This window comes from Tachysurus fulvidraco, chromosome 4 (assembly GCF_022655615.1).
Source record: "Tachysurus fulvidraco isolate hzauxx_2018 chromosome 4, HZAU_PFXX_2.0, whole genome shotgun sequence".
In the NCBI taxonomy this organism is placed as follows: domain Eukaryota; kingdom Metazoa; phylum Chordata; class Actinopteri; order Siluriformes; family Bagridae; genus Tachysurus; species Tachysurus fulvidraco.
This window is the reverse complement of record NC_062521.1, coordinates 25,891,239-25,906,157: the sequence shown is the minus strand read 5'-3', so window position 1 is coordinate 25,906,157 and position 14,919 is coordinate 25,891,239. Positions and strand designations below refer to the sequence as shown.

Sequence of the window (14,919 nt, the reverse complement as noted above, 5' to 3'; positions counted from 1 at the left end):
CCAAATGACGGTTGAAGACCTACTTATTCATGAAACACATCAACTAGCAGTTCCTTGTTTGAGGCATATATATATATATATATATATATATATATATATATATATATATATATATATATATATATATATATATATATATATATATTAGACTCATGGTACTGTATCTCAAGTATGTAACCTAGTGAACCAGAGTTAATGAGACTTAAGATAGAGACTTAAGCACTTCTGTACATCACTCTGGATAAGGGCGTCTGCTTAATGCTGTAAATGTAATGCATACCCACTCCTATTTACGTGTTCATTTATAAGGTGTGTCATGTCCATTTGTCAAATCACACATTTTAAACTTGCATTAGCAGTTTAGATTGTAGTTATTTTCTCTTCGTGAAATGGCCTAATGGTTAGAGAGTCTGACTCCTAACCCTAAGGTTGTGGGTTCGAGTCTCGGGCCACTTTGGACGGGTTAAATGCAGAGAACAAATTCTGAGTATGGGTCACCGTACTTAGCCGTACGTCACATCACTTTCACTTCTCTGTTATGTGTGTCATTCCTTGTCCTGCAGACTGATGGGATTCAGCCAGACTTCAGTGCTGTCTTTTGTCGTAGACACCACTAGCAACATGTCAGAAGACATTGAGGAGGTCAGGAGAGTTACATCATTCATCATTGACAGCAAAACAGACACAGAAGCTCAGCGTTCAGAATACATCCTGGTACCATTTAATGACCCTGGTAAGTTTCATTACTCCTTATAACTGGAATATATAATAACACATAATATCATTTCAACCATATTTATCTGACACATTACATAGTGAACTGAGACAGAGAGAAAAAAGAGAGGCTGGTGAGAAAAGAATTATTGATCATTCGAATGATCATTTGATGTTCTGTACCTTTAAAAAAAGGATATTTTAATGTTTAATGTGTACAATGTGTAGAGATCTTACATATTAAATCCATAAGTAAAACTATAATGTGAATAGGGTACCGAGAGTTTCATTATACAATGAAATTCTTCCTTTGCGCTTCAGGGTCTTAACAGTAATTTCCTAGCAGGTGACATAACATCTCTCTGTTGATTAATTTTCCAGACTGTCAGCCTGATGAGGTACATACAAATTATTTTGAAGTGGACATTGATTATTGAACGGGATGTAATGGAATGTTTTTTCGGGTGATCAGAGAATAGTTAAGCTGATATTCATAGCTTGTCTTATACAACCTGCAAACAAATGTCTTATACTGCTGTAACTGGCCAGCTATTGGTATATATACAAATATGCCTACACATTCTTTTCAGACTATGGCCCAAATTTTAGAACAACTGATCCTGGTTTATTTAAAAAGAAACTCACTGCACTTATGGCTGAAGGTGGAAGAGATGTTCCAGGAGATGTTCCAGAAATGTGTCTCTCAGGACTCCAGGTATGATACATGTTAGCTGTTGGATGCTCTTTTTAATGTTGTAATTGAGTCCTCAATTCATTCTATTTATTCAATTCTATATTCTAATTCAGTTGTATTTGACAAGAAAATCATATTCTAAAATGATTATTTGATGTTCTGTACCTTTAAAAAAAATATATTTTAATGTTTAATGTGTACAAGCAAATGCAAATGTTTTTATTTAACTTTACTGATAAAGTAAGTCAATAAGTCAGTCATTCAAAATTCTTGTTCTAGTCAGGACTCTATATAATACCTGTTTATTCTTGACTAATACAAGCAGCAATCATACCTTGTTTCCCCCCCAGCTGGCACTCACTACATCTCCACCACAGACAGAGATTTTTGTTTTCACGGATGCTGATGCAAAAGATGAAATGTTGAAAAATACTATATTGGCCCTTATTGAGAGAACAAAGTCTGTAGTGAGTACATGCACATTTTCATGCAATTTTAGACTTTTTTTTAAAGATCTATACTATAAAGTATATTTAATTGTGTATTCATCTGTGACACATAAAAAATGAAATATATATATATATTATAGCAGTAAATGCTAATTTTATATTCTTCCTTTCAATGAAGGTGAATTTTATGCTAACTAAAGCCATTAGTTCTCAGCAAGTTTCATCTCATGTCTACCATGACCTGGCTCAGGCTTCTGGAGGACATGTTATTGAGGTCACCAAAGGAGCATTGCCCCAAGCTTCTAAAATTATTCCAGTTACCTCCAGAGCTACACTGGTAATTAAAAGACTTTGTTAATGTACATATAATACTTGTACATCTAAATATCAGTTGTGTTATAACCATCACTTAGATTTACTGTGACCCCAAACAGGATCTAACAGTTACTAAAGATAATTACCATCAATTACATTGAATTTTCTTTTATTCTTTCTTTCTTTCTTTCTTTCTTTCTTTCTTTCTTTCTTTCTTTCTTTCTTTCTTTCTTTCTTTCTTTCATTTCATTTTCTTACATTTTAGTTGACATACTTTGGCCTAGCTTCCCATGACCTTACAAAGTTCAGTCCAGCCAGTGTTTCACCCCACACTGGCTACTTTAGTAAATATTCATTTTGATTAAGCTCTTATTAATCTATTTTTTATTTAAAAAAAATACAGAAAATATTACATTTCTTATCAAAACGTTGTTTCATTGGTTATGGTTAATTTTATTTAAAACAAGTTTCGAATTACTAGATTGAAATATTTGAGTGCAATCAGTTCATGTAGTATTAATAAAATTCAATTATGCTATTAACTCTCAGAAGGCTGTTGGCACTGAAGGAAGAAAATAAATATAGTATATAAAATATCCTAAAAATCTAATTTGAAGAATGATGCCAGGGTAAGAGTTCATGAGGATGCTCTTGAGGGTTCAGGTTTTAATTTTAATCAGCCAGTTCTTCAGTGTCAGGGTGCAGGGGGGAATGGACCCAAAAATGCAGAACGAATACGACTTCCAATCAAATAGTTTTAATAAGGGGAATGTTCGGTAATAATAGCAGGAAACATCCAACACAGAATCAATCAGTCACACGGCTAACAGAAATAACAGTTCAAACAAAAAGCTCCGCAACAAGATAATATGATGACAGGAATCCACAAACAAAAAACAGACCTGACAGAAAAATCAAGAAGGGTGAGTCCAGGAAACAGTAAAAATCTCAAGGAAAATAAATGAATAATCCAAAAAGGTCTTTTAGTCCTCTGAAGCAAAAACAAAAATAATCCACCCAAGATATCCGAAAATAGGGCTGAAAAAGTATCAAAGAAGGAAAATCCACGATTTGGAACACACCCGGCCAAACTTACGGGTAGAAAAAGACAATCTGGCAAAAAAAAAGACAATCTGGCAAGGAGTGTCTGCAGTCAGCGTGCTTAAATAGTCTGGCAGAGTATAAAGTGGTATTAACCCGGAAGTGCCACAGCCAAGATGGCTGCCGCCTCGAAAGTGGCCGTTTCACAGCCGAGTGAGCAGGCAGAATATGACAGTACCCTCCCTCCTATGGGTGTCTCATGACGACCGACCAGGCTGGTCGGGATGCAATCTGTGGAACTCTGCGATGAGGTCAGGGTCAAGGATGTGACGAGCCGGTACCCAAGAACGCTCCTCAGGACCATAGCCCTCCCAATAGACCCGGTACTGTATTCCCCTCCCACGATGCCTGGAGTGTAGGAGGCGACGGACAGTGAATGCAGGGCCCCCGTCAATGAACCGGGTGTGTGGAGGGGGTCTGGAGGAGGGAACCAAAGAACAGTCCTGAACGGGCTTGAGGCGAGACACATGGAAGGTGGGATGTATACGTAAGCTCCTAGGAAGCTTAACACATACAGCTACTGGGTTGAGTATCCTGGAGATGGGAAATGGTCCGACAAAGCAAGGTGAGCTTGCGGCAAGACCCCTTGATAGGAAGGTCCTTGGTGCATAGCCGGTGCCGGACGCCAGTTGCTATTAGCCCACCGGGCATAGTTCTGCGAGGACTTAAGAAGCACCTCGCAGTCTCTTCTCCAGGTGTGATGACAACGCTTGGCTAGGGCGAGAGCAGAGGGGACAGAAGTCTCGAATTCTTGGGATGTAAAAAGGGGTGGTTGGTAGCCATAAGTGGCTTGGAATGGGGACATGCCTGTGGCTGAGGAGGGCAAGGAGTTGTGGGCGTACTCCACCCATACCAACTTGGAGGACCAGAACTCAGGTTGCTCAGCACATAAGATGCGAAGACCTGCCTCCAAATCTTAATTAAAGTGTTCAACTTGACCATTGGTCTGGGGGTGGAATCCCAATGACAGGCTGACTGAAGCTCCCAGTAGCCGACAAAGCTCTAGCCAAAATCCTGATGTGAACTGGGGTCCTCGATCACAGACTATGTCTCTAGACAAGCCATGCAGTCGAAAGACGTGCTGGAGGAGGAAGCTCAGGCAATGATATAAAGTGCACCATTTTAGAGAACCGATCCATTACAGAGAGGATGGTAGTCTGGCCAGCTGAGGGAGGTAATCCAGTTATAAAATTACTGCAATGTGAGATAACGGTCGGCCCGGGAGAGGAAGAGGACAAAGGAACTTGGCCGGTGGAGTATGAGAGCTCTTATGTTGAGCACAGGTGGTGCATGCCCCCGCAAACTGGAGGACGCTGTTGAATGGTCGCCAAGGTACGGGACACACCTAGGTGACAAAACAAAGGCGAGCAATGACACCCCTGGAGAACCTGGGACCGTAGGTTATTGGGAACAAAAAGTCTGTTTGCAGGACAATTGCTGGGAGTGGCTTGCCCAGATGTGGCCTGACGGACCCTCCTCTCAATGTCCAGTTGAATAATCTGGACGGTTACCGATGTGGGAAGGACATTTTCGGTCCTATAATCTTCCTCTTCTGGGAAGTGTAAGCGTGAAAGGGCATCTGGTTTACCGTTCTTGGATCCTGGGCGATAAGACAGGGTGAAGTTAAAATGGCAGAAGAAGAGGCCCCAGTAAGCTTGGTGTGCATTCAGGCGTTTGGCCGTTCTGAGATATTCCAAGTTGCGGTGGTCCAAACAATGAAAGGTTGATTTGCTCCCTCTAACCAGTGACACCACTCCTCAAGGGTGAGTTTCACAGCCAGAAGCTTCCAGTCCCCAATGGCATAATGCCGATGAAGGGGAGCGGCTACTGCACTGAAGCCCCGTATAAACTGCTGGTAAAAATTGGCAAACCCTAAGAATCTTTGAAGCTTCTATAGCAACCCTATAGTCAATGCAGGGTTGCAGTGAACCATCCTTCTTACCAACAAAAAAGAACCAGCCGGGGAGGAGGACAGACGAATAAGACCGGCAGCCAGTGATTCCTGAATGTATGTAGTCATGGCTTCCCTCTCTGGCCCAGTGAGTCTGAATAGATGAGCACAAGGAGGAGAAGTCCCAAGAAGGAGATCAATGGCGCAATCGATTGGTCGTGGGGAGGTAAGGAAGAGGCCTGTGCTTTACTGAAAACCCTCTTGAAGTCATGGTAAACTGACAGCACTGAGCGGAGGTCCGGAGAATCATTGGGGTGCAGGAGGCCGGAGACAGTGAGATTGACAATGGGTACCCCACTTGAGGACACACCCACTGCTCCAGTCCAGATGAGGATTGTGTTGGCAAAGCCAAGCGAAGCCCAACATGACAGGTGTCTGAGGGGAAGTAATGACCAGAAATGACACCCTCTCGTGATGATGCTCTGCTATAGTGATTTGGAGCAGCTTGGTGCAATGAGTGGCCTGATGGAGGATATGACCATCCAGGGCTCAAGCATCCAGTGCACATGTTCAGTCTCGATGCCCAGTTGATGTACCAATTCACGGTCCATGAATCGTAAGTCAGCTCCTGAATCCAAAAAGGCCGGCAAGTCGTGAGTCTTGCTGTCGAGTGTGCCCATTTCCTTCGGTCTACTCTAGTAGCCAGAGAGATGAGATCATCCAATCCATGGGGTAGCTCCCAAGCAGCGAGTTCGTCCTTAAGCTCAGGAGAGAGACCCCGATAGAAGGCATCATATAGGGCCGTGGGGTTCCGCTATCAGCCACCGCTATGTGGAACCCGACCGCATACTATCCCACCGAACAGCCTCCCTGTACAGTCTCAAACAGTGCCTGGGCCGCATCTTGCTGTGGGAGTGTGGTGTCAAAAACAGTCTGTAGTTCAGAGGAGAGAGCTTCTACTGAGGAGCAGATGGGCGACTGCTGTTCCCATTCAGCAGTGGCCCACAACTTTGCCTTTCCAGACAGGAGGGAGATAATGTAGGCCACTCTGGGGTGCTCAGAGGGAAAAGAGGAGGGTTGGAGCTCAAAGATGACCGCACATTTCATGAGGAAGGCTCGGCACAATCCTGGTTCACCACTGAAGCGTTCTGGGGTAGCAGGTGTGGGTCTCGGACAGGGGGCATGACTAGAGGTGTTTCGGGCAGTGTGGGGACTGAGGCAGCAGGACTGGAGAGAGAGCCGTCACGCCGAATGAGTTCTGCTTATCATGAGCTGCAGAAGATTGCGATAGGTTTGAGAGAATGGCAGGCAAGTCTGGTGCTTCTGCTGAGTCCATGATTGGCCAGATTGTACTGTCAGGGTGCAGGGGGAAATGGACCCAAAAATGCAGAACGCATACGACTTCCAATCAAATAGTTTTAATAAGGGGAATGTTCGGTAATAATAGCAGGAAACATCCAACACAAAATCAGTCAGTCACAGGGCTAACAGAAATAACAGTTCAAACAAAAAGCTCCTCAACAAGTTAATATGAAGACAGGAATCCACAAAAAAACAGACCTGACAGAAAAATCAAGAAGGGTGAGTCCAGGAAACAGTAAAAATCTCAACGAAAACAAATGAATAATCCAACAAGGATTTAGTCCTCCGAAGCAAAAAACAAAAATGATCAATATATCTGAAAATAGGGCTGAAAAAGTAAGCAAAAAGGAAAATCCACGATTTGGAACACACCCGGCCGAAATCCAACACGGTATGCCGGAAAAACGAAACTGAAACTAGGGTAGAGTGAGAAGGCAGAATCTGATACTTCAGTGCTTTGGATTTATAAAAATAAATTCTTATTATATATTTTTTTTTTGTAACTGGTGTATGCATTTTAGTTATCTAGGTTCAGTAAGGTTAAGTGAGTTTTTGTTTGTTTTTTGTTCTGTATACTCTGCTTACGATTAAATCAGTCTTTTGCAAATGAAACCTCACCGCAAGCTTTAGGCTACACATGCAAAACCTAAGTACATGTAAGATTGCTAGACAGCTGACTAGGGTCAAGATTGGATATTTTAGTTTAAGTCTTTTATAGCTGCTAAAATATAGTAGTTCTAGATCTGGTCGAATGGTGTGTGTCTCAGACTTAGTAGAAACAAAAACCTACACCCTACCTAGCACTTTATGGATTAGACATGACTAAACTAAAGAATATGAAATCTATAAAATATTTTGGTATTTGCCAAGACTCTTTTTGCACACTTCTTTTATTACTCCTGCTTGGTTTCTGCATTTTTGTTTTGTTTTTACCAATAAAGACTAGCATGAAATGATCTGCTATGCAAAAAATAAATAGATTAATAAATAATAATAATAATAATAATAATAATAATAATAATAATAATAATAATAATAATAATAATAACTTAGCATATTTATATAAGCATTGAATAATAATTAACACTCACTTTTCTGCTTCTTCAGGTCAATATATTCCAGGCTGTACGAAACCCAGGAAAAGTTGAGAAATTCTCAGCTTTTGTGGATGATTCTGTGCAAAACCTGACAATCTTCATTACAGGCAACTCTCTAGATTATACCATCAGTAGTCCCTCAGGTGTGTAGACTGGGAAACAATCCTTGGACTTAGGAACCACTATAACATTCATGTACTGTCAACTTTATGCAATACTGTGCTAAACTTTTATAATGATGCTATTATCTAACTCAGGAGTCTCACAGAGCAGCACTGAACTGAATGGGGCTTTGGGGCTTTTTCAGAAAGCTGGTAACTTCCACATAGTGCAACCAAATATTGCAGAGCGGACTGGATGGTGGGTTTTTGACTTTAAATCAACACAGCCCTACAGCATCAGAGTTGTTGGTAAAATCAGTTTTCTTCAAAAAAAAAAAAAAACTCTCCTAGCTGTAAACGAATACATTACAAAATAATAAAAGGATGTGTTTTTTTTTTTTTTTAACTGTGCAGGTCAAAGCAATGTTGATTTCCTGTTTGATTTTGTTGAACTTTCACAAGAAAGCTATGGTGTATTAAACAGCCGACCTGCAGCAAGTAAGTGAATGGTCCTGCATGTGATCATCAGTCACTATGAATAAAAACTTCTTCTATGTGCTTCTTCTTTGTTTTCCTTTCATTCAGACACCAATATCACCCTGCTGGTGACCATGGTTGGTGGGGAGAGTGTGAGGCCTACAGAGTTGTCTCTGGTTGAAGCATTGAATTCAAACTCTATTAATGGGTCACTAGAAGAGGTAGCTAGTGGCCAGTACTTAGTGACCTTCAACAGCATCCCAGCAGGAGAGTTTACTGTTCGGCTGGTTGGACAAATCAGTTCCTCTAGATCTTCAAATATCAACTTGCAGAGACAGTCACCAACTCGATTCCAAACATCAACTGTGACCATTACTGTAAGTCTGCATTTAAAAATATCCCACAATAATAACAATAATATTAATTTACTCCCAGTAAATTTGACGATGCAAGATGAAAACACCTGTGTTCAAACAGCCACACACACACCAAGAGTATGTTAACTGTTTTGATTTCCCAGTTTTACCTTTTTTCTTGCCTTGATTGCTTGTGATTCTGTCATTGCCTCTGCTGTACTGTTTGTTGATTATGGCATGAAAACTCATGTAATTTATCAATTAAGTGCAATAAAAAATTAACAAAAACTTGAATCTTTTTACCACAGACTCCACCTGTTGGAACAATGGAACCTGGAAAACAATTCACTCTGCCTTACTTAGTTGCAACCCAGGGCTCTGGTGGAACCTTTAAAATGAATGTAAACAGTGATCACAATTTTGAGACTTTCTATAACACATTCATAGCTCTGGAGAATGGGGGCAGTGCAAATGGCACAGTAAACCTGACTGTCCCTGAAAATACTCCCTCTGGAACTGATGTAACTGTGACAATTGAAGCTGAAGCCCCTGATGGAAGTGACTTCAACTATGCTGTGCTGCATCTTTCTGTCATTGCTCCGGTAATAACTTTTAACTTAATCACTTAGAAATATCACAGGTTGCTGTAAATTAATTGTCTATGGCTAAAATCAGTTATTAAAAAAAATCCTAAGTTGTTATAGCTGACTAATAATTGGCAGACATCCAGAAATAATGAAAAAACAGATTTTGGATAGAAAATATTTTGGGATTTTTTCATGCATATAGAATGTCTCAACACCCAAAGCTAAGGAAATGATAAATAGATTTCACTAAAATTCTCTCACCTTGACTATCTTTGTGCAAACATTATGTTGAGTAAACACACAATGAGGAAAACAGTCCATCTGCCTAATGTGGTCTAAAACCTAAGTGTGATTTCCTAACATAGTGAATGTCATACTTTGGTGACACTTTGGATGGCTAAATACCTTAACAAAACACATATCAATCTACTCAATTCATTTTGTAACCAGATACCAGCTGATGTTCCCCTGCCTCAGTTGAAAAGAAAAGCTTTTCTTCCTTTTCACTTAAAAAAAAAATCAGAATTTCAATGTGTAGGTCTCCCTTTCAAGGGACGCTGCATCAGTTCTGACGCTATGGGAATGCTCTTTTGTGGAAGTGGAGTCTGAAGCTCTATGTGCACACATGCCAATTTAATGGCTCGGCAAGGACATGTAACCAAGCGATTATGCTGTACTCCAATGAGCAATTGCTTTTCGCAATCTCCTTTCTGGCTCGCTGCATTTCAGGCTGGAATTCCACGTCTGTCAAGGCAGCGCATCAGCTTCTGTCATGAAAGTTACAGGCTAAGTTATTGGAAAAGGAATGAGAGATGGGTAAGTCCTTTTTCTCAGCCTCTCTGCGGATTAATATCTTTGCTTCAACCCCGGGAGCTCACTTTGCGATTTCTCCCGACTTAAACGAAGAACTATTATTGTGCTTTGTTTAAATCTGCACTTATTTGACTGTACTCCAGCCAAGCGGCAGTCGTATTGCCACCACATTCTCTGGTGTTCAACTAGCTCCTGGAGGTGATCAGACTGTTATTAAGCTTAGCTTAGTCTAGTCCAATGAAAGGTTAGCGTTGTCCGCTCTGAGCCTGACAATCGCTACCGCCTTCCACCTCCATGCAGGTGTCATTGTGGTGTTGAGGCTGTAAAATGAACCATATTGTGCCTGCTTATTCTCCTCAACCTTTTACAGAAGGCCTACAATCCTGTAGGTTAAGCTGGTGCAGTGCTGCACACAAGTTGACCTGCTAAAGGAGCGCATCTGTGGTCAGAAAAAATCCTAATGTCCTAGGGCTAGGGTTTCCAAAGAAACTCCCTGCTGTCTACCATGCCTTCTAATGTGATTCTGTGTTCAGCTATGACCGCCCATGCTCCTTATGTGGAGCTGCCTCCTGGGGAGCCCCACCCAGCTTGATGTTTCAGGGCAGTAGGCAAGGCGAGCACTGTGAGAGGCTAACACCTCTCTCAGACCACCTGGCAGCATGGAACTTCTGCCAGGAATGTCTCAGTGGGGCTGATAACATAGTGCATGCTCTGTATTCTGAAGACTTACAAGTTCAGCATGCTCACACCTAAGGTTATTGCTTCCCAGATCAGGTACAAGAACTGGTTTGTGATGATAGGCCTAAAAAAGGTTATAAGGTTTCACCATGCACATTTACAAAGTGCATGGATGCTGCCCTGGCACCACTGTATCTTCTGGGCATCCGTGTACTGAATTTACCTGGATGACTGGCTCATTCTGGAACAGTCAGTGGCTATGGCGGATAGTTAAGATGCTGTGCTTGCTATTATGAGGTCTCTAGCTCTCAGGTTGAACCCAGAAAGTGTGTGCATTCTCCTTCTTAGAGAACAGTTTGGGGATAATTTGGGACTCCACCACCATGCAGGCACATCTGTGCCCCACTCGGGCACATAAATTGCCTGGAGATGAGGGCTGTGTTTCTAGTTGAAACACTTTCTCCTACACCTCCTACACAGACAGCACTGCAGTGGTTTCCTCTATCAATCATCAGGGTGGTCTGCATTTGTGCCCCCTGTTCAGGTTGGCGCAGCAGTTTCTGCTCTAGATTTCTTTCGCTGAGTGTGATTTTTTATCACAGGGTATGTAAATTGGGAGGCAGACTTCCTGTTGAGGCAGGTGCTAAGGCCCGGGGAGTGGCTTTTCCAGCCCCAGGTGGTGGAGCGAGTTTGGGCCTTGGTACAGACGTGGAAGATAGCTCCCCGGTAGTTCTCCTCCCACAAGCCCTAGCCAGAGTGCACCCTGAATGAGTCAATCTTCTCCTAGTTGCTCCTTGCTGGCCCTCTTGGGTTTGGTTCATGGATGTAGTCTCCCTCCTAGATGGCACTCCATGGGATCTCCTCTCTCAGGTGCAGGGGGCAATCCTAAACCCCTGCCCCAAGATGTGAAATCTATGAGCCTGGCCCCTGAGGGGGACCAGTTCCTAGAGGCAGGCCTCTCATCTGAGGTTACAGAGACTCTATTGAATGCTATGGCTCCCTCCACTAGGAAGCTGTATGCTATGAAGTGGAGACTTTTTCGCCTCTAGGGTGATGAACGCTTTCAGGATCCAGTTCACTGCCCTTGCAGTAGAGTGCTGGAGTTCCCACAGTCTTGTTTTTCTCGAGGCCTGTCTTTGTCTACTTTGAAGGTGTACATGGCCGCCATCGCTGCAAACCTGTTCTTGGGGCCTCCTTGGTTAGGAGCCCGCTTTAAGCCCATGGAGTCAGCCTCTGAGAACTTTCTGTCCCTGATGACAGCTCTGCACCTAGCCTTGGACTTTCAAGGATATGTCCCTACAGGGGCCCAGGATGGCAGGTTGTCCAGTCATCCTGCAGTCCTACTGTCCTCCACCCCATGAGTCGGCAGGAAAACAGAACAGGAAAGGCTGCATTTGCTTTGCCCTGTAAGGGCCTTGAGGACTTATGTCCACTGCTCGTGCTTGTGGTGTAACTCCTCCTCACTGCTTGTTTGTTTTGGGAGCCAGAAAAGGGGTAATCCGGGTTCCAAACAGCACCCGGTGCACTGGGTTGTGGAGGCCATTACTCAGGCCTATAAGGCATAGTCATCTAACAGTGCGTGTCAGCATTGGTATTGATGTTCCCATAGTGTCAGCCCTGAAGAAGCACTGAGTTCTCTTGAAAGGGAACCACACCAGGTTACATATGTAACCCGGTTCCATGAGAAGGGAACAATATGCTGCGTCACTGGCCACGCCCTGAGCATAGATTTGCTCTTCCTTCAGACAAATAGAACTGGGGTAATGTGATGTAGATGCCTTCATATGGACTTGCTGGCACATAATCACTTCCTCACTTGTCCTTCACGAGCCATTAAAGCTTCAGACATGCTTCAAAAACCACTTCCTCAAAGAATTATTTCCATAGAGTCAGCCCTGGCGCAGCATCTCGTTTCCTTCTCAGGGAACCAACATAACCTGGTGTTGTTTTTATAGACTACCACACATTATCGTCATTGCATACAAGTCACTGGGGAATAATGGTGTTGAAATTCAAATGTTTTTTTTCCTACTTCTTTAGATAACGGATATTACTCCTCCAGTGTGCAAGGCAGTTACCATAAATTCTGAATGCTCAGGCAACTGCAAGCTCTCCTCCTGGTACCTCACTGCCAACATGACTGATGGGTCAGGTATTCAAACTGTGAGAGTTCTCCAAGGAAATGGTACTACTGTGCTCAGTGAAACAGGGATGAATATCACAATGGTAAACTACAGCTCCTCTTGCTGTTTCCAAGAGTTGGAGATGGTTGCTGTGGATACAGTGGGAAATGTTGCCACCTGCTTCAAATCTCTGAGAGCTACAGCTGCACCAAGCTTACTCACTTATGGTGGAGATTTTTTCTTGATTTTACCAATTTGCCTTTGTATGAATATAGTTACCTTACTTTTCCAATTCATGCAGCTCTAAAAACATTATATTTTAGCCTACTGCATATAATACCCTTTGAGTAATGCTTTTATACATGTAGAAGTAAATGCTTTTAAGTTTGTTAAGAAGAAGAAGGAAATAAATATCAAAGGGCTCGCAATTTTTACTTTTATAAATAAACTTTTTATTTTAATTAAAACAAACATTTTAAGTCAAAACATAAAAAATATTTTTAAATGACTGGGTAATGTTGTGTATGTGCTAGATTTAAAATAAAAAAAGTTAATTGATTTTACAATATATTATATCTACATGCAGTATAGCATTATAAGATTAATAATTTTATTTATTACTAAAAAAGAGTAATTTTGTAGGTTCTAGTATAGAGTTCATGTTTGAATTTGTATGAGGGATAGTTAATAAAATGTATTAATTGTATATGTTTTAATTAAATTGAATTACTTTCTGGTACTATAATTGAAACTAGACATACAGATATGATGGCTGGATGTTACTTGTACAAGTTTATTTGAGCCTTGTTGTGCATATACCTGTACATTAAATGTGTCTTTTTCACTCTTTTTCTTGATTTTATGTTCTTTTGGGTTGCTATGATATAAATTATATGTTTATGAATACTAACTTCATTTAAATCTTCTTTTTCATTCCACAATGCTTATTAATTCTCTATTCTGATTGGTCAGCTGATAGTTATTTTTTATAGTTATTGACTCATTCTAATACACAATTGTATCAATATTCAACATTTAACAACTCATAAACACTGGCCTTTTTAGTGGACAATTCACTAAATCCTAATAATAAACTGAAGAAAATGTGCTGTTATTTATATAACTGTATTGAATAGTTATTGAGTGGTGATATGGAAAAATGATCTAAACAGCAAAAAATTGTACAGATACAATTGCAATCAGAAATAATCAAACCCACTTACCTTAAAAGGTGTTATGGTGATGTTTATAAATATACAAAAAATTTCAGCAAATAAAGAATATTTTATTATTATGGCATGTTTCAGACACCCTTTAGCAGAATGTACAAAAGTTATATATAATACTGTGTAAAGGTTTTAGGCACGTCTGAAAAAAATGCTTATCTAGAATTTTTATTAAATAACAAAATGGAAATTAAATGAACAGAAAAGAAATCCAAGTCCAAGAATTATTTGGTGTGACCACCCTTTGACTACAAAACAGCAATCAATTCTTCTTGGTACACTTGCACATAGTTTTGAAGGAACTAGGTTATAGACTTAGGATTCCATCAACCTAAATCTGTTCAGCTTGGATTTTTGTTTGTTTGTTTTTTATTAAACATTGCTAGTACAAGTGTTTCAGGAAAAGGTAGGTCTTCACCCCTCGTTTTAAAACAGCCAGTGACTCAGCTGTTCAGACCTTTAGGGGAAATTCATTCTACAACCTCTGTGCCAGAACAAAAAGAGTCTTGCTGTATGACTTCCTCTTGTCCTGAGAGATGGTGGGACCAGTCAAGCAGTGCTGGTAGATCTGAGGGAGCAAAGTGCAGTGTGAGGAGTGATAAGAGCTTCAAGGTATGAGGGAGCTGGTCCGTTTTTGGCTTTTTAGGCAAGCATCAGTGTTTTGAATCTGATACGTGAAGCTACTGGAATCCAGAAGAGGGAGCTCAGCAGTGGGGTGGAATATTACAATTTAGGCAGGTTGAAAACAAGACATGAAGCTGAATTTTAGATCATTTGCAGAGGATAAATTGTTTTCATAGGTAGACCTACCAGCAGTGGAGAAAGGGAGAGGAGTACTGATCCCTGTGAGACACCAGTGGAGTCTGCATGCAGGTTGTTCTGTGAGAGATAGACAGACAGTTGATTGTACACAATGCCTTAAAGATTTTTTTTTT

General features: G+C 41.2%; 1 protein-coding gene across 3 annotated transcripts in view; it reads left to right on the top strand.

Moving 5' to 3' along the window:
- LOC113656400 (von Willebrand factor A domain-containing protein 7-like) overlaps positions 1-13,607 on the top strand; it is a 28,045-nt gene extending 14,438 nt beyond the window's left edge. For 2 of the 3 annotated variants that reach the window (XM_047811914.1, XM_027167668.2), the window contains 10 exons: positions 564-733; positions 1,305-1,429; positions 1,759-1,875; positions 2,036-2,194; positions 7,634-7,766; positions 7,881-8,033; positions 8,139-8,222; positions 8,310-8,578; positions 8,866-9,159; positions 12,676-13,607. In XM_047811914.1, coding sequence (XP_047667870.1) covers positions 564-733; positions 1,305-1,429; positions 1,759-1,875; positions 2,036-2,194; positions 7,634-7,766; positions 7,881-8,033; positions 8,139-8,222; positions 8,310-8,578; positions 8,866-9,159; positions 12,676-13,065 — 1,894 coding nt within the window. In that variant the 3' untranslated portion in view covers positions 13,066-13,607. The remainder of the gene's footprint in view (positions 1-563; positions 734-1,304; positions 1,430-1,758; positions 1,876-2,035; positions 2,195-7,633; positions 7,767-7,880; positions 8,034-8,138; positions 8,223-8,309; positions 8,579-8,865; positions 9,160-12,675) is intronic. The other variant, XM_047811913.1, reaches the window with a different exon arrangement.
- The last annotated feature ends 1,312 nt before the right edge of the window (positions 13,608-14,919 follow it).